The sequence below is a fragment of the Theileria parva genome, assembly GCF_000165365.1.
Source record: "Theileria parva strain Muguga chromosome 3 map unlocalized ctg_531, whole genome shotgun sequence".
NCBI classification, from domain to species: Eukaryota; Apicomplexa; class Aconoidasida; order Piroplasmida; family Theileriidae; genus Theileria; species Theileria parva.
The window spans coordinates 250,652-272,779 of NW_876244.1; the positions used below are offsets into that span (position 1 = coordinate 250,652).

At 34.9% G+C, this 22,128-nt stretch overlaps 7 protein-coding genes across 7 annotated transcripts; 3 read left to right on the forward strand and 4 right to left on the reverse strand.

The window, feature by feature from the left end:
- Window positions 1–5: 5 nt before the first annotated feature.
- EB1C (Calponin homology (CH) domain protein) lies at window positions 6–1,082 on the reverse strand. The gene has a single exon (XM_757774.2). The coding sequence runs from the start codon at window positions 1,020–1,022 to the stop codon at window positions 36–38; it is 987 nt and encodes a 328-aa protein (XP_762867.1). The 5' UTR covers window positions 1,023–1,082; the 3' UTR covers window positions 6–35.
- Window positions 1,083–1,140: 58 nt separating this feature from the next.
- Window positions 1,141–2,444, reverse strand: rpl7 (60S ribosomal protein L7-2). Its single transcript, XM_061305770.1, has 5 exons — window positions 2,402–2,444; window positions 2,188–2,240; window positions 1,637–2,120; window positions 1,347–1,577; window positions 1,141–1,219 (listed from the first exon to the last, which is right to left on the reverse strand). The coding sequence occupies exons 2-5, from the start codon at window positions 2,191–2,193 to the stop codon at window positions 1,164–1,166; spliced, it is 777 nt and encodes a 258-aa protein (XP_061160904.1). The 5' UTR covers window positions 2,194–2,240; window positions 2,402–2,444; the 3' UTR covers window positions 1,141–1,163.
- Window positions 2,445–2,729: 285 nt separating this feature from the next.
- On the reverse strand, window positions 2,730–3,742 carry RpS23 (ribosomal protein S23 (S12)). Its single transcript, XM_757776.2, has 3 exons — window positions 3,596–3,742; window positions 3,281–3,459; window positions 2,730–3,002 (listed from the first exon to the last, which is right to left on the reverse strand). The coding sequence occupies exons 1-3, from the start codon at window positions 3,603–3,605 to the stop codon at window positions 2,754–2,756; spliced, it is 438 nt and encodes a 145-aa protein (XP_762869.1). The 5' UTR covers window positions 3,606–3,742; the 3' UTR covers window positions 2,730–2,753.
- A 281-nt stretch (window positions 3,743–4,023) lies between these two features.
- rpc2 (RNA polymerase Rpb2 domain 6 family protein) lies at window positions 4,024–8,023 on the reverse strand. The gene is made up of 4 exons (XM_757777.2): window positions 6,392–8,023; window positions 5,768–6,304; window positions 4,536–5,705; window positions 4,024–4,456 (listed from the first exon to the last, which is right to left on the reverse strand). The coding sequence occupies exons 1-4, from the start codon at window positions 7,998–8,000 to the stop codon at window positions 4,038–4,040; spliced, it is 3,735 nt and encodes a 1,244-aa protein (XP_762870.1). The 5' UTR covers window positions 8,001–8,023; the 3' UTR covers window positions 4,024–4,037.
- A 293-nt stretch (window positions 8,024–8,316) lies between these two features.
- SNRNP200 (Sec63 Brl domain protein) lies at window positions 8,317–15,658 on the forward strand (the record flags this gene model as incomplete). Its single annotated transcript, XM_061305771.1, has 6 exons — window positions 8,496–8,540; window positions 8,646–8,846; window positions 8,896–14,715; window positions 14,804–15,041; window positions 15,113–15,321; window positions 15,382–15,658. 6 exons carry the CDS (start codon window positions 8,496–8,498, stop codon window positions 15,628–15,630), a joined length of 6,762 nt encoding a protein of 2,253 aa, XP_061160905.1. The 3' UTR covers window positions 15,631–15,658.
- Window positions 15,659–16,719: 1,061 nt separating this feature from the next.
- On the forward strand, window positions 16,720–18,925 carry TpMuguga_03g00748 (putative integral membrane protein; the record flags this gene model as incomplete). The annotated part of the gene is made up of 2 exons (XM_757779.1): window positions 16,720–18,857; window positions 18,883–18,925. 2 exons carry the CDS (start codon window positions 16,720–16,722, stop codon window positions 18,923–18,925), a joined length of 2,181 nt encoding a protein of 726 aa, XP_762872.1.
- A 110-nt stretch (window positions 18,926–19,035) lies between these two features.
- TpMuguga_03g00749 (putative integral membrane protein) lies at window positions 19,036–22,110 on the forward strand (the record flags this gene model as incomplete). The annotated part of the gene is made up of 1 exon (XM_757780.1): window positions 19,036–22,110. One exon carries the CDS (start codon window positions 19,036–19,038, stop codon window positions 22,108–22,110), a length of 3,075 nt encoding a protein of 1,024 aa, XP_762873.1.
- Between the last annotated feature and the right edge of the window lie 18 nt (window positions 22,111–22,128).

Below are 22,128 nucleotides of genomic sequence, written 5' to 3' on the forward strand. Positions count from 1 at the left end.
ATAAATAAGTGTGTATGAAATTAATCTTAAACATTTTAATTATTAGCGTACATGATGTTAAAAAGCAGTTTCGGGTCGACATTCTTACCCTGGTTCTTCTGGCAAAGTATCTCTATTTGCCTCAGTTTATTGTAATAAAAGTCTTTGCTGAGATTAGAAATCTGGCATTCCATCCTAATTTCCTTAAGTTTCTTTTTCAAAATTGATATCTCCTCTTTCTGTTGAATCAATTGCTGAGTGAGATGCTGGATTGTTTTATTTGGAGTCTGGTTTCTATTTAGATAATTAAAGCATTTTTCTTCTTTGTTAAAAAATGTTGGATCGAATTCTGCGGAGGATTCGTTGAATGTGGTTAGAGAGTCAAGTTGTTGTAGTTTTTCCGGTTCACAAATTCCCGTTGTTTCATCGGAAGAAAGAGGTTTCAACTTTTGACTAGATTTATTAAAACTAGATTGACTTTGTGTTGAGATTTGAGGTGGAAGTGCGAAGCTTTTATTTGATAGTCCCGACTCCATTTGAATAATGTTATTAACTTTTGAAATGTAGTCATTTGTGATTGAATCTGACCAAGCCCACTTTGGCAATAAGCTTTTAACATTTGCGATATTGACTTGGCGGTTATTGTAGATGAGCAGCTTGAGGATTCCATACACTCTCTTATACTGTGGATTGTAGTTGAAATTTTTGTCAAGGTGAGACTCGACATATTCCTTCATCCACTGTAAAAATTCCAAATTTTCTTGGTATTTCCCTCTTACTAATTTTTCTACTGGTATATGTTTATCTATGTTACATTCCTTAAACACCGATTGTAGAAGTTTGTAATTGTACAAATGTTCGTATTCTAGTGTAGAATTCCATTTGATTCTTACAAATGGTATTTTATTTTGGTATACTGTATCTATGAGTTGCAAATATATTGCTCCATTACTGCATTGATCGATTTTCTCAACTTTGAGTTCTAATATTTTATTTAGCCACGCCAACAGTTCAGTTCTACCAATAAATTGGCCTTTGTCCATTATAAATAGTCATACGTAAAACTTTATACCATTAGAGGCGGAAAGAGAATATATTCTAAAACTTGTCAACTGAGTTGCCACACATTTCACATGGAAGATCAGTAAAAAAACATGAATATAAAAGTGAATAAATTAAAAGGTTTAGACCATTCTAGCCAAGAGTTTGTTTATCAATTCCTCACGGTTACCGGCGTCACCTAAGAAAAATATACACATTTATGTATATTAGATCTAACAATTGTATTTAACTAGTATTTGAATGGTATGTATCTAATATTAGTATAGATGTATAGTTGTATTATCAAAAACTATTTATTTTAATACCTCCTCTAGCTTCTGAGAATCCATGCCTTTTAGCTACGAAACCCTTTCTTGGTGGATTAAGCTTGAAGGGCCACAAAAAGTTTGTGACTTGCTTGAAGTGAGGACCACAGGTGTACACTTCATGTACTAAATCTTCCATTGAGTGTACGCCGTACTTTCCCAGGTGCTTGCTGATCAGATCATCGCTATTTAACCTAACTCTTTGCCTAGCTCCTGGTTTACCAACCTTGGCTAAAAAACAGTTAGTGTTAATCATTATGGAATTAAATACTTATAGATTAATTTCTTACCATAACCTCTCTTGTACAGAAGCTTTCTAACTGTGGATAACGATGGGTATCCATATGTCACATAGGGGTTTACCAATTTAAGCATCTCAACAGTAGCCTTATTGAGCTTTACGAACACGCCGTTGTGGAGTTGAAGTAGTCTGAAAAGTCTCAGGGTAAGCTTAGGCTTCGGTGTCAACTTGTTAATACCCTTAATCCTTACAACAAAAGCAACTTTTGAGTCAGGTTCCTTATAAAAACTTCCTTCTGACTTAGCCTTACGTCTCAGCTCAACCAACTCTCTTTTTCTATCAACGTACTCCTTAGCATACTTTAAAGCACGTTTTTTAGCTCCTGCTACTCTTTTCTTCTTTACTTCTGTTAGACGTTTTGTTTTTTTAGCTTGGAGTTCACGTAACTTTTCATTATGTTCCATCTTCTTTCGAAGACCCTCGTTACACTCTTCCTTCTTTAATCCACGGAAGGATCTTACCAAGAAACGACTCTATATAAAATTATTAACATTATTTACATAATTAAATAGAAAATACTAAAAAAAATTAAGAACTCACCACCATAGCTATGTATCAAATAGAGGCCAAATATACAAATTTTAATTTATTCCCTAAAAAATGTTTGTTTATTGTCACAATAAACTAAGTTATTGATGATTATAATAAAAAACAAAAGCAAATTATATATAAAGTTAGGACTTCAAATGTGGGAAAAGGTTATAAAATAGATAACTGGGTTTGTAAGGGTAAATAATAGATTATCTAAACTTACTTAGGAATTAATAAATAAATACAGTAGAGGAACTTAAGATTTTTTATGATTCTGGAAGGTAGGTGGGGCATCCTATTGATGGTATATATATCGTATAATAAATTTGAACATTTCATTTAAACACTTTGATATTCATTCTACAAAACATATGGGCTAATTGTTAAAAGTCTTTTTAGTCAGTTTGCCAAATATTTAACATTGTCTTTTGATGGAATCTTTTGATCATATATAAGATATAATATATTATTATGAATACAAACACTCTGGATATGTACAAATAAGACAAAATAATTCAAGATTGATAAATATTAGATATATGTGTATATAATTTATATGTGAAAGAAATTAGAGATTATGATCTTGGTTTTTCCTTCTTTTCCTTGTACAGAGCGAGTAAAGATACTCCTGAGACCTTAACCACCTTAAAACGGACACCAGGAAGATCACCAACTGAGTGTCCTGAACGTCCAAACCCTGAGACAAGTACTTCATCGTTTTCATCAATGAAGTTCAGGCAACCGTCTCTTGGGACGAAAGCAGTTATTTTTTTACCATTTTTAATCAATTGAACACGTACGCTCTTACGATATGCAGAGTTTGGCTAAAAATTAATCAGTTTAATGAGTATAGTAATAACTAAACTTTTTGTATATAATTGTAGCAATGGAATCTTTAGAGATAGAAATCCCCTTTTAATCAACCTTTGCTGATGTTATACCCAAAATATTGACTCTTGGAAGGATATTCCAAGAAACACGGATTGGGAAAGGGAATCAGTAGTTGGAAAAAAATGAGGATCAACACAAAGATCAAAAATTGAAACATATTTATAATCAAATAAATAATTGTATATATAGTTTATTGAATAGTTTAATATACCTGTTTTGCCTCGATGGCGATTTTTTCAACAACTATACCCTTGGCATGAGAACTACCTTTGAATGGGTTACACTTCCAACGTGTTCCCAAGTTAGCTTTTTTATATGCTTTATCTGCCCATCTCTGTTTTCTTCTGCGGTTACGGAGCTTCCTGGCAGCTCTGATTCCACGGGGGGCTCCTATAAATGAAATGTTAAATATAGGGTATAAATTAAAACACTGAAATACAGTTTAAAATGTCAAATCTATTGGATCTAATTAAGAAACAGTAATATTTAATAGGGTAGCTATGGAAGAATTATGATAAATCCATACCTGATCCCATTTTTTACTGTATTGTAAAATGTTAGGAAAAAAACTGATTAATTATTCTTAAACGCTGGCTTCTAGTAATCAATTAATAAAATTTATAAATTAAGAATAATAAATCAAAGGTTGTTAAAAAATATAATGATTTTGCTGAATTTTGATCTAGTGATCCCCATACTTCGCAATAGTGTCAATTTTGAACACAGAGAATATTTTATCCTTATCTTTCTACACATTTCTTAAATATTAAGATTCCTTTCATTTTAATCATTTTAGTTCCGTTTAACATAATTTATTATACCAAATTCCCTTTTATTTGTTTGTTCAATTTTCACCAGTTTTCCATTTCATCATCCCCCTAGGACTATTTTTTAATAAATTTAAACATCTCTAAATAGGTTAATTGATCTATTTAACCATATATTGTGTATTGATTGGATTTACGACATTAATGTTTCTTAACTATCAGAGATGGCCTAATATTCATCGCTTGAAGTTCTTGGAAAAGTAATTTACAGGCATATGGTAGTGAGACTTGAGCTAATGAGTTGTTTTGGCAGAACTTGCAGAAGTTATTGTAACCCATGAATCCACATGAACTACAAACCTCTATATTGAAAACGTCTGATGATAACATCAGCCTCTCAACGAGAAGATTTGACGATCCATAAGCAATTAAACAATCCCTTTCCATTTCTCCCAATCTCAAACCTCCATCTCTGGACCTCCCTTCTGTCGGTTGTCTTGTTATTGGCTGCCTTGGTCCTCGTCCCCTGGCATGAATTTTGTCAGTAACCATGTGCTTCAACCTCTGATAGTATATAGGTCCAATGAATATAAGTGTGTTAATTGGGTTTCCAGATATTCCTAAAAATTATACGTTAAACTTATAATTATATATAACAAATAAATTTTTATTTAAGTACGTCTTATAATTAATAGTAACCTGAATACAAAATCTCCTTTCCTTTGGGGTGAAACCCATTCTTAATTAAGATATCACATATGTCACTCATTTTATTGGATCCACTATTATTCAAGTCATTGCACAAGTTATCAGAGTATGAATTTGAAAAGGGTGTTGAGTCTACAAAATTTCCTGAAAACACTGAGGATTTGGATGCCACCAGTTCAAGCAGCTTTCCCACCGTCATTCTTGAAGGGAACCCGTGTGGGTTCATAATGAGGTCTGGCACTATTCCTGACTCTGTGAATGGCATATCTTCGTGTTCAGCTATCAAACCTACCACGCCCTTCTGCCCATGTCTGCTACTGAATTTGTCTCCTATTTCTGGGGGTCTGCTTTGGCGTACCATAATCTTGTACATCTTGTTTCCATTGTAATTTTCTGTCAAAATCACCCTATCAATACATCCTCCAGTGTTCAGGTTATATTTGTTCACTATATACTTATCATCGTTTCCTGTTTTTTGATTCTTGTCTGTACCCTTTCCATTCATTGATCCGTTGGTTGTGAAATCTGTTGGTGGTGCCTTGGTTGATATCAGTACCTGTCCTGGCGACACTTGTTCTCCAACTCCAATTACAAATTCATTATTGGAATCTGAGTCTTTATTTTGAGACTTACTTGGGTTGAAGCCATTAAGACTTGTAGCGTTACCAGACGTGATTTCACATGTGAGTCTTCTCAGGGTATAGCATCTTGCAAATCCTCTGTCTATTGAAGCCTTGTTCAATATTATTGCATCTTCAATTTCATATCCTTGGTAACTCATTACTGCCACTATTGCATTTTGACCTGCTGGGAGCTTATCAAAATTAACAAGCTGTATTGTCTTTGTGGTCACCAGTGGTTGTTGTGTGTAATTCATTAGGTGTACTACGGTATCACATCTTTGAAATTGGTTATATCCTATCGATCCGATACTTTGCTTTCCCATAGCACATTGGTATGTGTTTCTTGGGCTCTGGTTATGGTTCGGGAAAGGTATCAAACCTGCCACAACTCCCAGTATACTCATTGGGCTGATTTCCAGGTGTGTCGTTAGGTTAGTTATATCTTTTTCCCTCATCACTATTAATAAATTATTCTCCTCGTTCACGTCTATCCACTCCAGAATTCCATTATTGAAAAGGTATTCCATCTTGATTTTATCTAATTAATTATTAAAAGTGTTAAATAGTTAATAACTACAATGGTAAATAAAATAGTGTTACTTTCTACTAGTTGTTGAACCAATTCGTCTGTCAATCTAGGAACCGAGTTTTGCACCACTATCAAGGGACGACAAAGTCTTCCTCCGTCAGATGATATGTGGACTTGATTTTGTTGTGAGTTTTCATACACTGATACAAACATGTTGATGAGCCCTCTTCTCCTAAGTTTGATTATACTATTTACCAGGAATTTAGCATTCCTATGTATCCCCAGTAATATCCCGTTTAACAACACCAGTCTTGCATTAAGTAGATTATCACACTTCTCTGAAGTACCTTTCCATGGGTTAAACATGTCATGACTTGATAGTGTGTCTATTGGCTCAACTCCTAGGGTAAATAAAAGAGTTTCTAACACTGGTGTTGGTACATCTGACGTCACATGTGTCATTAGACTTAGATTTTTTACCAAACCGCACGATTCACCTTCTGGAGTATCACATGGACATAAAATGCCAAATTGACTTGGCTGTAATGCTCTTGGTCCACTAACTTTTCTTCCCTTTTCAAATTGTGAATCAGTTTTTGTCATCATTCCTACATTTGATTATTCAGTATACAACGTTATTGTAACTAATTAAACAATTAACTAATAGAATTATGATAAATTTGTTTTGAAATTACCTATTGATGATATATATGATAATCTTGACAGGACTTGGGATACTCCGCTCTTTTCCATCCTGAACCTTTTAATGTTCCAATTTCCTGTTGCTATAGCATTTTGCATCCCATTAGTGATAATGTCAGTTGGCATTAAACCAAATATATCAGGGAAGTTACTATTTTCTCCTTTCGCGGGGTTTGGGTTTGCCTCTAAATATTTAACTAATATGCTTTCTATTGATTTTTTCATGTTACTTAAGAATTTTTTGTAAAAATCCTCAAAAAGTATAGAGATCATCTGACCGGCGAGTTCCAGTCTTTTATTTCCGTAATGGTCCTTGTCATCCAAAGGTTCTACGTTATTTACTACATTTAGGACTCTGTGTGCCATTAATGACAGTGTCTTAATCTTGCCTGAGAAATCTCTACAATCTTTCATTGGAATGTGACTCAGTAGTACTCTGCTTAATATGTCGTGTGTGTCTTCGAGTATCATTTGCTTACTCTTCGGTGCTCTATCCTTGTTGCTACTAAAAAAGCCCTTCCCTAGTACTCTCGGTCTTATTTTCTTACCTATGTACATTAGCGCATCTAGTCTACTATTAATGTCCTCGTTGTACAAATCATTGAGGAATGTAATGTAATCAAGTCCGTTTGGTAAGTTTGAGGACGGCGTTGTTAAATTATTTGAATTTTTAAAGGTGGTAGGGCTGTTAGATATCAGTTGTATTATTTCATGATCTGTCTCAATTCCCATCGCCTTTAAGACTATACACAGTGGGACATCATCTGTAAAACTGTTAATCCTTAAATACAGCTGTGAATTTTTGTAAACCACCGCAGTTCTACTCTTTGACTCTGCAGTGGCGGACGTGACTGTTGCACAGATATTCTTCTTTACATCCATTTCAACTATTATTCTACTCTTAGAAAGTTGTTCTTGCATCAAGATAACCTTCTCAACTCCCTTTATTATAAAGTAACCACCTGGGTCGTAGGGGCACTCGTCTAGCATGTAGGATTTATAGAAACTCTCTCTATCCTCCTTACTTAAGCCATCTGGAATATCAAAATTGTTTTTCATTGACTTTTTAGAGGAGTTGTATTCAGGGAGTCCAGATGAATCATGGTCTGAGTTGGATTCTGAATCACTACTCAGGAAACATATACAGCTACGGAGCATTACTGGGATTCTTCCAATCTCTAAGTTTTCCTTACGCGTGAAAGTGTAATCTCTAAAGTAGTCAATGGTAACCAATATTGGTGCGCTGTATGTAAAATCACGGATTCTACACAACTGAGGTGTGAGCTTGAATACATGCTTTGAATGATCAGTAAAAAAAGGTTTCCCAATTTTAATATCAACAAATTCCAATGACAAGCTTGGGTACAAATCAGTCCTCAATACTTTATTACTGGGTGCGTTGATGATATCCTTGATTTCGTGTAGAACAAAATTGTTATATGAGTTTATGTGTTGGCGAGCTATTCCTCTCATTCCCATATAACATGGAAGAATCTTCCATTTATCCTTTATTTCCTTCACTGGCTCATATATTTCATATCTGTGGACATTAGAATCAGAAGATTCTGGTTGCTTGAAGGTAACAGTTTTTGTTCGTCCCATATCAATAAAAATTACGAAAAAATTTAAGAATCCCCCTTACAAAAGTATTTCTATTTATTTTGAAGAAAATTATATGGTACAATTGGATTTATTTTTGAAATTTTACTTAGATACAGTGAAAATTTATTCATAATTGTATGAAAACATCGAGAAAACAAAATTTTATCCGGATTTAAATACATAAATGGCCAAGATTTTGATTTTTTGAGAATATAAAACGAAACTGAAAAACAATCTTTATCATTTGTTGGCTTGTGTAAATCACTAATTAGAAATATTAACCTGTGGGGAATGATTTATTGTTTTTATAAAGGAATCACAAACTATTTTAATTAATTTTGCCTTTATTCATTTATTTAAATATAACAGTTTGGCCTTATATTAAAAAATTGTAAAAATAGGGTGAACTGTTTATTTTTGAGAAGTTTGTGTTTTAGACTATGATTCAACCATAAAGAATTTTAACTTTTTGAGGTGATTTCCGTTTAAATCACAATGGCAGAACATTTTGTTCGTTTCAATCGATTTAATTATCGAAACGTGAGTTTTTCTATTTAGTCACATTGTTCTCAATTCTATTTAAAAATTATTAAAACCAATTTATATCAGTTTAAACAAGTTTCACTGTACTAATAATATTTTTAGAACTCAAATCTGGTTATCCAGAGAGAAGGACCTGCTCCAAGACTCGATGAATCCACGGGTGAACCAGAATCTTTAGCAGGTCGCATCCTACACAAAATGGGCGATAAAGTGATGCACGAAGCTATAAAACCAAAACTAAAAAACAAAAGAGCTGCCCAAACTGTCCAAGATGAACCTTCCAGAAGACGTAAAACATTCTTGGTATGTAATTTTCATTAATTTTTACATAATTTTACTAAATATTGTTTAGGACATTAGTAGAGGAGAAAACGTGCTTAACATAGATATAAACGTGGGTTTGAACTATGTACCAAGGAGCGGATACACAAGGACTAAGTACCAGGAAATGCTGACAATTCTCCAAAAGATACTAGGAGACCAGCCACAATCAGTTTTACTTAGCGCTTGTGATGAAACTTTGCTTTCCTTGAAAACAGAAAACTCGGCAGAGGAAAGAAGAGCTTTGGTGGAGGATGTGTTGGGTCCAGTTTCAGATGAAGTCTACTATAACTTATTCCATTTGTCAAAAGAGCTTACAGACTTTAAAATGGCATCAGAACAAGATACGGGGGGAGATACATTTGACGATACTGGATTGGCAGTGATATTTGATGAAGACGATAATCAAGATACGAATGAAGTAGTGGATCCTGAAGGAGAAGAAGATGATGAAAACGAACTAGATCCTCAACTTGGAATCAGATACCTCGGGTCAGAAGAAGACAACGCAAATCTCGATAAGGAAGATGATCTCAATACAAACAAGATAGATGGGTATTGGCTTCAGAGAGAACTTAACTCAATATACAACGATTACAACATCGCACAGGCCACAGAGAAGGAGATTCTGAGTATCTTAAACATTGAGGACGTTCAGGAGTGCGAAAATAAATTGGTTTTGTTGCTTAAGTATGAAAACTTTGATTTCGTAAAACTATTGTTAAGGAATAGGTATAAAATTATATACTGTACAAGACTGGGACAAGCACAGTCACAAGATGAAAAGAATAAGATATTTGATGAAATGTCAAAAACAGCACAAGGACAGCTGGTCTTGCAAGAGTTATCCCTGATAAACCTGAAGAAGACAAAACAGCAACTTTTGACACATAACTTGGAAAAGGAGCTAATTAATATGAAGACAGGACACCACAAGGATTTGGAAACTAAAAATGAAGATGAGTTGGAGGTACCAGATGAGTTTGTAGAAACAAAAGAAGATGTAGTACAAACAGCAACAACGACAGGGTTACAGGTTTTGGATTTGGAAAATTTGGTAATAAAGGATGGAGCACAACATATGACTAACGTAAAGGTTGTTTTACCTGAAGGAACAGAAAGAATAGAACACAAGAGCTATGACGAGGTTATAATATACCCGGTACAACATATGCCAAAAAGTAATAGAAAGAAGATAGAAAAACTGCCAAAATGGTCACAGCTTGCATTTAAGGGTGTGGATACTCTAAATCCAGTACAGTCAACAGTCTTTGAAACTGCATTCAACACTTCAGAAAATATGCTCATATGCGCACCGACAGGCTCAGGAAAAACAAATGTGGCAATACTGACAATATTAAATGTTTTCAAAAAGCACCTGACACCTAAAGACCAATCTCTTAAAACTGACTCTAGAGTGGCTGGGGAGTCCAATGACAGTTTGGATGGATTGGAGTTATCAGATTGTTATTTTGACAAGGAGTTTACAGTAATATACATTTCACCAATGAAATCTCTAGTTCTTGAACAGACGCAGTCATTTAATTTGCGATTTAAAGATTATGGAATATCAGTACACGAACTGACAGGAGAAATGAGCATGTCAAGAACCCAGATCCAGAACACACAAATTATAGTAACAACACCAGAAAAGTGGGATGTGGTGACAAGAAAGGAAGGGATGCTTGAGAGAGTAGAGCTGGTGATCATCGATGAAGTGCACTTGCTTCATGACAAGAGAGGAAGTGTAATTGAGTCGTTGGTGACAAGAACATTCATGCACGATAAGGTCACAGGACTAAAGACAAGGATTGTGGGATTGAGTGCAACTTTGCCAAACTATGGAGATATAGCAAAGTTTTTGAGAGTTGATGAAGGATTGTTTTACTTTGGAAACCACTACAGACCAGTACCATTGGAACAACACTATATAGGAATTAAGGAGAAAAAGGCATTGAAACAGTATAATATAACAAATGAGCTTACATATGAGCATGTGATAAAGAATATTGGAGAGAAGCAAGTTTTAGTGTTTGTGCACTCGAGAAAGGAGACTTACAGAACTAGTAAGATGATTTTGGACAAGATTGTAAGTGAAGATAAACTAGAACTATTCATCAAGGATGTTGCGTCAAGAGAGATTTTAACAAGTGAGTCAGAGCATATCAAAAACTCAAATTTGAAAGAATTGTTACCGTTTGGGATAGGAATACATCACGCAGGATTGGTAAGAAGTGACAGGAAGTTGGTAGAGGATTTATTTTCAGACAAGCATCTCCAGCTTTTAGTGAGTACTGCAACATTAAGTTGGGGAGTAAACCTTCCAGCAGGAGTAGTTATCATCAAAGGTACTCAGATATACGTACCTGAGCAGGGAAGTTGGGATGAACTGTGTCCACTGAGTGTACAGCAGATGATGGGAAGAGCAGGAAGACCACAGTTTGATACTTTTGGAAAGGGAATAATAATAACAGCCAATGAAAAACTACAGTATTATTTATCACTCAATAATCAGCAGTTGCCTATAGAATCCCAACTAATTGCAAAACTGCCTGAAGTACTCAATTCTGAAATAGTGCTCAGAAATATAACTAATTTGCAACAGGCCTTAGAATGGATTAAAACAACGTACTTGTACGTCAGAGTAAAAAAGAATCCACTGCTTTATGGTTTTGAAACAGAAGATGAGGAACTAGATGAAGATGACAACATGGAAGGGGAAGAAGATAAACCTGAACCTAAAATAGATATGGAGAAGCTTGAAAATTATTTGCTGGTCCTAATAAACAGTAGTTTTGTACATTTGGAGAAGAATGGTCTGATAAAGTACGAGAGAAAGAGTGGAATGGTGACAAGCACAGGGTTGGGAGTTATAGCAAGTAATTATTATTTGAGGCCAGAGTCAATTAAGATATACAGTGATAGTTTGAGACCAAATTTGACAGATTCAGATTTATTGAACATTTTCAGTTGTTCAGTGGAGTTCAAGTACATACCAACCAGAGAAGAGGAAATAGTTGAGCTTCAACAACTCCAACAGCAGATCCCAATACCATGTTCTAATGCAAACCTGACGGCAACAAGTACAATTAACAGAGTAGCAGGAATAGGGGGAAATAATAAAATAAGTATACTGTTGCAAGCATATATAAGCAGATTGGATTTGGATGGCTATGCATTGGTTAGTGAAATGGGTTACATAACACAAAACGCACCAAGGATCTTGACAGCACTCTTTGTAATCAGTTTGAAGAGATGTTGGAGTAGCCTGAGTATTAAGTTGTTTAACTTTTGCAAGATGGTGGAAAGCCGCATGTGGCTGCTAATGCTGCCACTAAGACACTTCAAGACGATCCCAAACGAAGTTGTGACAAAGTTGGAGAAAAAAGATATCCCATGGGTACGCTACTACGATCTCAATGCTGTAGAACTGGGAGAACTATGCCGTAACCAGAAACTGGGAAAATCACTTTACAAATTTGTCCACTTGGTCCCCAAAGTTAATTTGCAAGTATACGTCCAACCACTAACGTGTAATAGAATAAGTGTTCATTTAGTGATAAAAAGAGACTTTGTTTGGGATTACAAGTATCACTTTAACTATCAAAAGTTTCTATTAGTCATAGAAGACCCCTCAGAGGATAAGATACTCTATTCCCAGTCAATATTGCTGTATCCCCCTACAAAAGGAAGTAACCCAAATCATGAAACTACTAATCACGATGAAGGCTTGAATGATAAGGATGAAGGAGAAAGTGTAGATGATACTGACATATACTTGACGTTGCCAATTCAGGAACCAAGAGTGTACTGCTATTTTATAAGGGTAATTAGTGATAAGTGGATAGGAAGTGAAACAAATGTGCCGATAATATTCAATAAGTTAACATTACCAAATAAACAAGATAAGGTAACTACACTCCTAGATTTGCAACCAATACCAACAACCACATTGGTTAAATCAGCTTCACTAAACGGTAGAGAAGACGGTCAAGGGATTGTGGCCTCTAAAGATGAAATGGAAAACTTACTTAAATACTATATTCGCAACTTCAAGTACAACCATTTCAATAATATCCAAACTCAAGTCTTCAGCAGTTTCTACTGTACAGATGAGAACGTTTTATTGTCAGCACCATATGGTTCTGGGAGGTTCACATGTGCTGAACTGGCAGTTTTGAGAACTCTTTTGCAATTAAAGGAAAAGGCCACAATAGTAGTGGTTGTCCCTTTTGAAAACTTGTTGAGAAAGAGATTTAAGAGACTTGTGAGTAGGTTTGGAGAGGTTTGTTCAGTTGCCGAGTTGACGGGGGATTTTAAGCAGGACTTCCAAGTTGTGCTAAGTAATACAATCACAGTAACAACAGCAAAGAATTATAATCATCTTCTTAACAGATATAAGAATAAACTGATACAAAACGTTAATCTCTTGGTATTTGAAGGAGTGGAGTTCTTGTCAGATGAACTTTACGGAGTGAGTATTGAGCTTTGTCTAACCCAACTGAGGTACTACACGACTTTGTATAACAGTGTGGAGCTTAAGAGAGAAGATTCAGGTAACACATTAAATGGAAATAGTGTGATGATGAATAACAAAAGTAGGCTTGTGGTTATTACAAGTAGCTTGTACAACAACTTGGATGTGTGTAACTGGCTGGGTATTAACACCTATTACAACTTTAACAACTTTGTGAGGCAAGTCCCAATAACAGTAAATCTGTATACATTCGACCAAATTGACCAAGTTACAAGACAAAACTCAATGATTTCAACAATTAACAAGTTTGTTACAAATAAAACTAAAGTTCTAATTGTTACCACAAATACAGTGTACACTAAACACCTTTCGTTGATTTTGGACCTACATTTGAATGGCCCACAACAAAATCACGTGAACCACAATGAACATAATTCTCATTTAGATAAGGCCAGTGGGTCAGCTGTGTCTAAATTATTTTCTAAATACAAACTGTTTAATGAGTTAAAAAGTGTTCTGTATGCATATGAAGGGTTCAGTGAGGATGAGGTAGAGTTGGTTGAGAGTCTGTTTGCAAAGGACCCTAGATACAGAGTGTTGATAGTCACCAGTCAAGTGTTATGGAACCTTAACATAAAGTGTCCTTACGTCATTGTGGCAGACGTAAACGCAAGCTACACTAACCGTCCCTTAGTTCAAAATTATTACACACAATATGACCTTCAGTATATACTGTCCTTGGCAAATCCCACATCAAATTATGACAAATCAGACGATCATGAGGATGAGGATCTTGAATGTATATTTTTGTTGGAAAATAACAAGAAGGAGGAAGTGAAAAGGATGCTATATGACTCAGTTGTGGTGGAGAGCAACCTGGAGTTGAGTTTGGAAGAAGCACTAAATAACGAAATTGTAAGAGGACTTATTAAAACACCACAAGAAGCAATTGACTGGCTAACCTGGACTTTTTATTACAGAAGGCTTTCAAAGAACCCAAATTATTATTCTTTGATTGCAACAACACCTCAACACTTGTCAGAACACCTATCTGAATTAATAGAAAATACTATATACAATTTGAAGAACATGGGACTGATACAAACGTCTCAAGACCTACCTGATTCTGAAGAGGAGATTGAAGAGATAATGGCAGTAAACCTGGGTCATATTGCCTCATTTTATTCAGTAAGATGTGGAACTATTGAATTATTTGCAAAAAATATTAAGGAAAACACTTCAAGAGATCAATTGCTACAACTGTTATCAAACGCGCAGGAACTTTCATTAGTACAGAAAAGACCAAATGAAAAAATATTTAAACAATATCTAGACCATCTCACAGTCCAACAGAAAGTATTACTTTTACTCAAGGTTTTATTATAAATAGTCTATTAGTTATATACAATTTAAGTTAAAGTACTATTTAAAACCTTGGTTAAAATGTTACATTTATTTTTAGTGCCACATGGAGAGAACCATTTTATCAAATGAATTATTTGTGGATCTTCACTTTGTCCTTAAAAATGTTACAAATTTGTTATATGCACTTATTGACGTGATTAGCAGCCATGAGTACTTGAAGCCTGCACTATTGGCTATGGAACTAATGCAGAGGATAGTTCAGGCACTTACTTTCACAGATTCACCCTTGTTGCAACTTCCACACTCTAATAGGGAATTCGTATCTAAAGCAAATTGTGAGTTTCATCATTCATTTTTATTTATTTATATACAATATTACTATATATGAATAATAATTTATTTTTAGCAATGAAAGTCAATGATTTATTTGATTTTATTGGGATGGAAGACGACGATAGAAACAAACTCCTTTCTAGCTTTAACAAATCTGAAGTACTGGATATCGCCAATTTCTGTAACTCTATTCAAATACTGGATATTGAATTCAAATTCAATAACAAAAACGTTAAACCTTCGCAATCAGTAACGTTACTGCTGAATATAACCAAAGAAGGGGTTAGTGACTATGTTTATTTTTACTTATCACTAGATATATATGTAAATAATTTTGTTTAGAACAACGATGTTATTAACGCTCCTTATTTTCCTGTCGACAAAAAGGAACAGTGGTGGATTGTCGTAGGCGACACCAAAGATAATAAACTATACGGAATCAAGAGAACCTCTCTGAACGAAACCAATAGTGTTAAGCTGGACATTGAAGCTCCTTCTATGAAGGGAAAACACGAACTTACTTTATACGTAGTCAGTGACTCATATGTATCAACAGACTACCAATATAAATTAGAACTAAATGTCGTATAAAATTTTAACTATAATATACTACACTATACTACATTAAACATTAAAATACCTTACAAATCTGAAATCTTAAAACTAAACTACATTAACCCTTATCTCATATTAGATACTGAAATTTACCCATATTCCTTAAATGCTGTTCACAAACTGGTATTCCATACCAGGTAAGGAATATTCCTAGTGGCACCATGATCTTCTCCCTATTAGTCACAGTCTCTATCATATATCTGTTCAAGTAATCCAGCACTGTATCCTGGTAGTTATCTGAAGTCTGATATCTAAACTCAGTAAGCTTATCAGTGTAGTCCTTAAGTGATCTATGCTCTGAGGACTTTACGGGTACGTGAATATCCTCTGGTGTCTCATAGGTTTCTTCTGTATTAAGGATACTAAGCTTAAGACTGGCAACGGTATCCCTTATTGACTCAAATACGTCACAGTCAGTTTGCTTGATATTCGGCTTCCTAATTATGAACTCCTGATATCTGGTGAACTCATCCAAGTACTCTTTGGAGAACTTGATCTTTAGAACATTTTTCTGAACGCAACCAGTTCCATCTTAATTCATCTAATTATATGTTTATTTATCGTATTATATCTAGTGGTATCTAAATTTGGTAGTATACATTTTGATGGATTTTGGTAATTTAACTAGAAATAACAAATCTCCTGACATGGATGAGGGTCCTAATATCACATCATCAGCAAACGTGTTAATAATTCGATTACTGATATAGCTATGGGGTCTTAGGTCAAGATTGTAGTTTCATACTAAATGTATGTATAACTCAACTAGAAGCGATATAAGCAAGTGATAAATATCATGAGGGTTGAGTATGTATTGTATGGCTATAAACTAGTCGATCACAACAGTATCACTAGTTGTTCATTATGTTAAACTTGCTAGTTAATCAGTAAAATACTAATGAATTCAATAATATCCCAAAATATCCATTGACATCTGAAAATGATATAACATGATGTCAATATGTAATAATTTGGAACATTCGATAAATAAATCACAATATGTGATGATCTTAATCCTATCTGAAGAGTTACTAACACCCTAACACTCAATTAATTGAGATTACTATGAGTAGCTATAAAGACGACGTTGAACACAATAGATCCAATCGGTACTCTAGTCTGTACCATGATTGGTTTATGATTGGTATAGGATGTTTTACATACTTCCTGGTTGGTCTATCACTTACTCTGGTTTATGTACTATGTGAGATGGATTATTTTATGTTATCTGGTTTATTTCGTATTCAAAGATTCTTTTCAGACGATGCATATTACTTCAGTAAACAGGTAACATTAATGTATGGTGTTATTGGATTCATCCTTACATTGCTGATTGGACCTATTGGTAAGGTATCATGTATATTATGGTCATGGATCCTAACACTGACATATCTTGTGATTGGAACATACTCGTACTTGATTGGATTTACACAGTACGGGAAGCTCTTAATTAGATCAATGAGCATCATATCACTCATAACACACATCCTTATGTGTAACTTCATATTCTTCCTATTTGATCCAATGCAAAGTGGTCATACCAAGACTAATGAAAGTGTCTCATCAGACCATAACGGCAAACACTCTTCAGTTATTGGTCCATACGGATCACTTGTATACTATAGGGTAATATTGTTTCTCGTCGGATTTTTTCTCGGATCACCAATTGTCTCATTTGTCCTGAGGATGAGTCTGTCGGTTACTACATTCTCTGAAAAGGACCCAGTAATGTCTTCAGTTGATTTGTGCAGAATAATGATGCTGATGTTCTCAATAACCGTCACGGCCAGTACATTCCTGACGCTCACGTTCTCAAATGGCCTAAGTCCAAAAACAGATCACATTTGGTTTCCATTCCGAATGATATCTTACAGGACATTTAAGAAGACAATGTTTAACTTCTTTGACCTAGAGTTGCTACTTGTGGTATGGATCGTCAATCCTCTCATCATGACTCTAATTCCATACACAACTAGGATCCACTTCGAGTTTCACAAATTCTCACTAGTTCACAGGTTATTGTTCTCAATGTTTATGATTGGGATAATGGTACTCATGCATAGAGATATACTCTACAGCTGTATCAGTACCATTAAACTAATTAATGCATCTATATTCAACATACTGTATACTGATGGATACACACAGATATATGATGAACATCTTAGGAAGGAACCAGTATCAACAACTCCATATTCTAACTACACTGTGAGAACAAACGTTAGTACAGAACCGATGGTTGTTCCACATGAGATTTCAATTCAATCAGTTGTATCATATCCTTATCTTGAGAATGGCTGGGATGATGTTGAAAATGAAGATAAAAAGCTCTTATGGAGGTCATATCACATGCTTCAATCACTTCAGAGACTAACACATCTCATTAATACTGGAGGTGATATGGATATCCGTAACATCTTCTCTGACCCAGAACTATCACTGTGTAAGCCACAAATAGATAATTCAGATGATATATCAGAGAACAATGCTGATGACTCAATGAAAAGCATAGTCTTTCTACTGAATGAGTACAGAAGTGAGCTGTTATCAATGTTAGGTAATACAATTAATAGATACTGGTTTGACAAATTCGTTTTTTCACGTTCTGAATGTTGTACAACCAACTTGCTTTTTCGCATAGTTCTCACTTTATTGATCAAGTTTAAAAAACTGGATTCGTCAATTTCTCAATTCCCATCATGTACATGCTATTCTTCTATTATTTCCCTTTTTTATATAATTTTACTTCTCTCCGTAATTGCTACTTCAAAAATTTTGTTCAAGTTAACTGATCACATGACTGAAGAGGAAACACAAAACATTCAGTCTGATCAATCGCTCAGGTCTACTATACTATTACAGAATATATCTAGGTTGACAAAAGATTTGAATGATCTTGTTTGGATTTTACTGTCTAATAGTTCATTACTTGAATCTAGAATGGTTTTGCTTAGATTATGTGAGTATGAATTTAAAGTATCCGCTATTCTCGAAGTACTCAAACCAGTTGATAATTGTTGTTGTGTTTGCTGTTATAAATGCAAAAATAACAAGGTTGAGGGTGAAAATAATGATAATAATAAAGAATGTAATCTAAAAGAAAAGTTGACTGTTTTAAACCCAAAAGGTTTGAGTTCGTATACTGATTTTTTATCTGAAAACATAGTTGAAGGAAATCACCCCTGTATGTGCATAGTTATTAAGTATCGATTAATTGAAAATGTCAAGATATCTCGATGTTATCTCCGCAATAAGTCTCTTAACGTCTTAAGCACTATTGGAAGAAAATTTGAAAAGCATTCTTATTCAGCAACTCAACTTTTGGATGTTTCGAAATTTATTTATTTTGTTATAGACACCTTGTTAAATTTAACATTTTGGATGAAAAGAAGATATCTTTGTAATTGTGACAAAAGTAAGTGCTGTAGCTCTGATGGTAACAATAATTGTACATGTTGTAATGGTGATAAAGTAAAATGCTGCTTGTGTCCGAGTTCGAAATCTGAATGTAAATGTTCTTGTAAATCTGGTAATACTTGCAACGAATTATGTTGTCGAGGGCAATCTCACAGTGGGAATAATTGCGTTTGTTGTAGATGCTGTTGTAGTTGTTTTTGCAAAAAGTCCCATGATGAATATTATTTCTATTTCATAACAATGATTTTTTATATATCCCAACTCTTTGAAGACGTGTTCACATTTGACAATGAAAAAATTCGAATGGCCATCCAATTTATATCCAGTTTGGTTTTTTATTATGATCCATTCAATTTTTCTAAAAATTCATTTTCATCAAAACGTACTTTTATAAATTATTACAGACTCGTTTTGAATCCTAAATCAGATCCAATAACCAAAATTGAATCTGGCACAATTTTAAAACTAATAAATGGTCAAATAGTTTTTTTTTTCAGATTTTCCGAGATAACCATAAATTTGAATTCAGAATTGTTCAAAAAAGTTTTTCAAATAATCTCTGAACTGATATTTTTTATAATTAAAGGTGGTTTTATTTCAACCAAAGTTGATGGAAATATTGTAGGAATACTAATTCGTCTTTCAAATAAATATATTTTGATCCTATTTAATGAAGAATTAAAACAAACACAGCAGGCTTTGAATTGTCATACAGATAACAATAAATGCAACTGTAGCCGTTGTAAAATATTTTGGTCGTCTTTATACTTATTTTCCATAAAATATAATTCAATAGCTTCCCTGCTACAAAATCTTGGGATAATAATTTCCTTAAATATAGGTTTGGGCAAAGTGAATATATATTATAACGAATTCCTGATAAGATTTACCAAGAACTCCAGGATAAGCGAATCTACACATGGCCTGTTATATGAAAGGAATGGTAATTTTGACCACATTAATCCTAAGTACTTTGGTTACGATGATGTTTATAGACCCAGTCCACAGTTTGGATCAGGATACTTCAAATTTGTGATTACCAGAGTGTTCACTGTCATTGTACTGGTGGTTCTGTTCATATTCATAAGGACTAGATTTGACAGATTTGTCAATACTGATATCTTTGGCAGATACTTGATCAAGGTAGACTCTAACATTGGTAGGCTCAGGGAGGTACTTCACAACAGACTAAGTCACAGCGTTAGGAACATTAGCAGGATGGGAAGTCTTGACGATCTCCTAGGTGACATGACAGAAGGTGATGTTGGTCATAACCTAGTCTTTCATCATCCAGAGCGGTATCAAGATGTCATTGATAATATGGGTATGGCTGACATGGGTCACTATGATGCTATGTCTGATATTGACACACTTTCTGACACATTCACAGATGCCAGCTTTGATGGAAGCACTAAGGCTGTCCAGGAGTCCAGGAGAAGAAAGGTTGGATTCTACATCCTCATCATTGTGTTCTCACTTCTGTCTGCACTGTATCTGAACTTTGTAGTTAGAGACCTATCTGTAATGCTACAGCTAGATCATACCACCTGGTCTTACTTCATAAGCATTACGGTGTTGATGGGTATGATCATCAGTCTAGTGGTTAAGTATTGTGTGCACCTATATGACTTCGTGTATGTGCTGGAGAACTACAGTAATAAGCTGACTAAGATTGAGAGCTTTGTCGATGACAGTTTTGGTGGAGTCACTGGTAACCTAACTTACACATCTAAGTTTGTACTGCTGTTCCAATTGCTGAGGAGTATGAAGACTGACCTAGTATCTCTGTTTAGTATGAATTATCCATATCAAATACCTGCACACAGTCTGATGAAGAATAAGGTATATCCCTACAAGGACATGACTGGTGGCATGGAGAGAATGATGACATGTGAGAACATCGAGTGTATCAGGAAGATGGTTTTAGAGTCCATTGGCACTCCAGAATCCATGGATCTGCAAAATGTACTTGACTTCGTATCTTATGTTACTGTCAGAAACACAGCTGAGTTTGATCAGTACCGTGGTTACTTTAGTGGCTTTGAACGGTACCTGGCTTGGAGACTTGGGAAACTGCTTGGTCATAACTTCTTCCTACTGACCTATGGCAGATACTCATGTATGCTTGAGATGGATCATAGGATTAGGAAACTCAGAATACCAAGCACACAGTTTCTTAACTGTCAGTTCCTGTGGCAACTATTTGGCAATTATGAATCTGACCTCATATCACTCAAGTGCTTGGGTGAAGATTCAATAGGTATTCCACTAACGCATGTTCAGAAGGATGTCCTCAAGAATAAGTTCGCTGATGAATACCTTGATGAGTTCAAAAAGTACCAAGAGTTCTTGATCAGGAAACTTCATATTAAAGCCTCTAAGTGTTATGACTCTCCCAGCTGTTACTTTCCATATCCAGAACTCATCAACACTACACTTGATAGGGACAAAGTCTCTAGACTGACAAGAGAGTACTTTGGTGACAGCAGCAGAAGACTAAGTCTATCACTGCCAACAACCAACTGTGATGTTACAAACAAGATTGTCAACGGAAAAGGTGCTGAGTCACCTGGTGTTTCAGTTACTCAGTTCTGTGATCATTGGTTATATATGAGACTTGGTTGTTGTGAGACTGAGGATTGTGAGAAGGGAGTCAGATTCGCTCACGACCTGATAATGTCAAAACTAAACTGTGAATCGCATGTATTTGAGTCAATCAAGGATACCGTTGCCAGTCTTAAGCTTAGTATCCTTAATACAGAAGAAACCTATGAGACACCAGAGGATATTCACGTACCCGTAAAGTCCTCAGAGCATAGATCACTTAAGGACTACACTGATAAGCTTACAGAGTTTAGATATCAGACTTCAGATAACTACCAGGATACAGTGCTGGATTACTTGAACAGATATATGATAGAGACTGTGACTAATAGGGAGAAGATCATGGTGCCACTAGGAATATTCCTTACCTGGTATGGAATACCAGTTTGTGAACAGCATTTAAGGAATATGGGTAAATTTCAGTATCTAATATGAGATAAGGGTTAATGTAGT

Excerpts from the sequence above, each read along its gene's own strand:
- rpc2 (XM_757777.2), bottom strand. The coding sequence starts at position 8,000 with ATGGGACGAACAAAAACTGTTACCTTCAAGCAACCAGAATCTTCTGAT. Across the intron at positions 6,305-6,391 it reads ATCATATATATCATCAATAG|GAATGATGACAAAAACTGAT; the intron begins GTAATTTCAAAA and ends AATCAAATGTAG. Across the intron at positions 5,706-5,767 it reads GGTTCAACAACTAGTAGAAA|ATAAAATCAAGATGGAATAC; the intron begins GTAACACTATTT and ends ATAATTAATTAG.
- EB1C (XM_757774.2), bottom strand. The coding sequence starts at position 1,022 with ATGGACAAAGGCCAATTTATTGGTAGAACTGAACTGTTGGCGTGGCTA.
- RpS23 (XM_757776.2), bottom strand. Across the intron at positions 3,003-3,280 it reads TCGCCATCGAGGCAAAACAG|CCAAACTCTGCATATCGTAA; the intron begins GTATATTAAACT and ends ATTAATTTTTAG.
- rpl7 (XM_061305770.1), bottom strand. Across the intron at positions 1,578-1,636 it reads TCTGTACAAGAGAGGTTATG|CCAAGGTTGGTAAACCAGGA; the intron begins GTAAGAAATTAA and ends ACTGTTTTTTAG. Across the intron at positions 1,220-1,346 it reads ATTCTCAGAAGCTAGAGGAG|GTGACGCCGGTAACCGTGAG; the intron begins GTATTAAAATAA and ends TATTTTTCTTAG.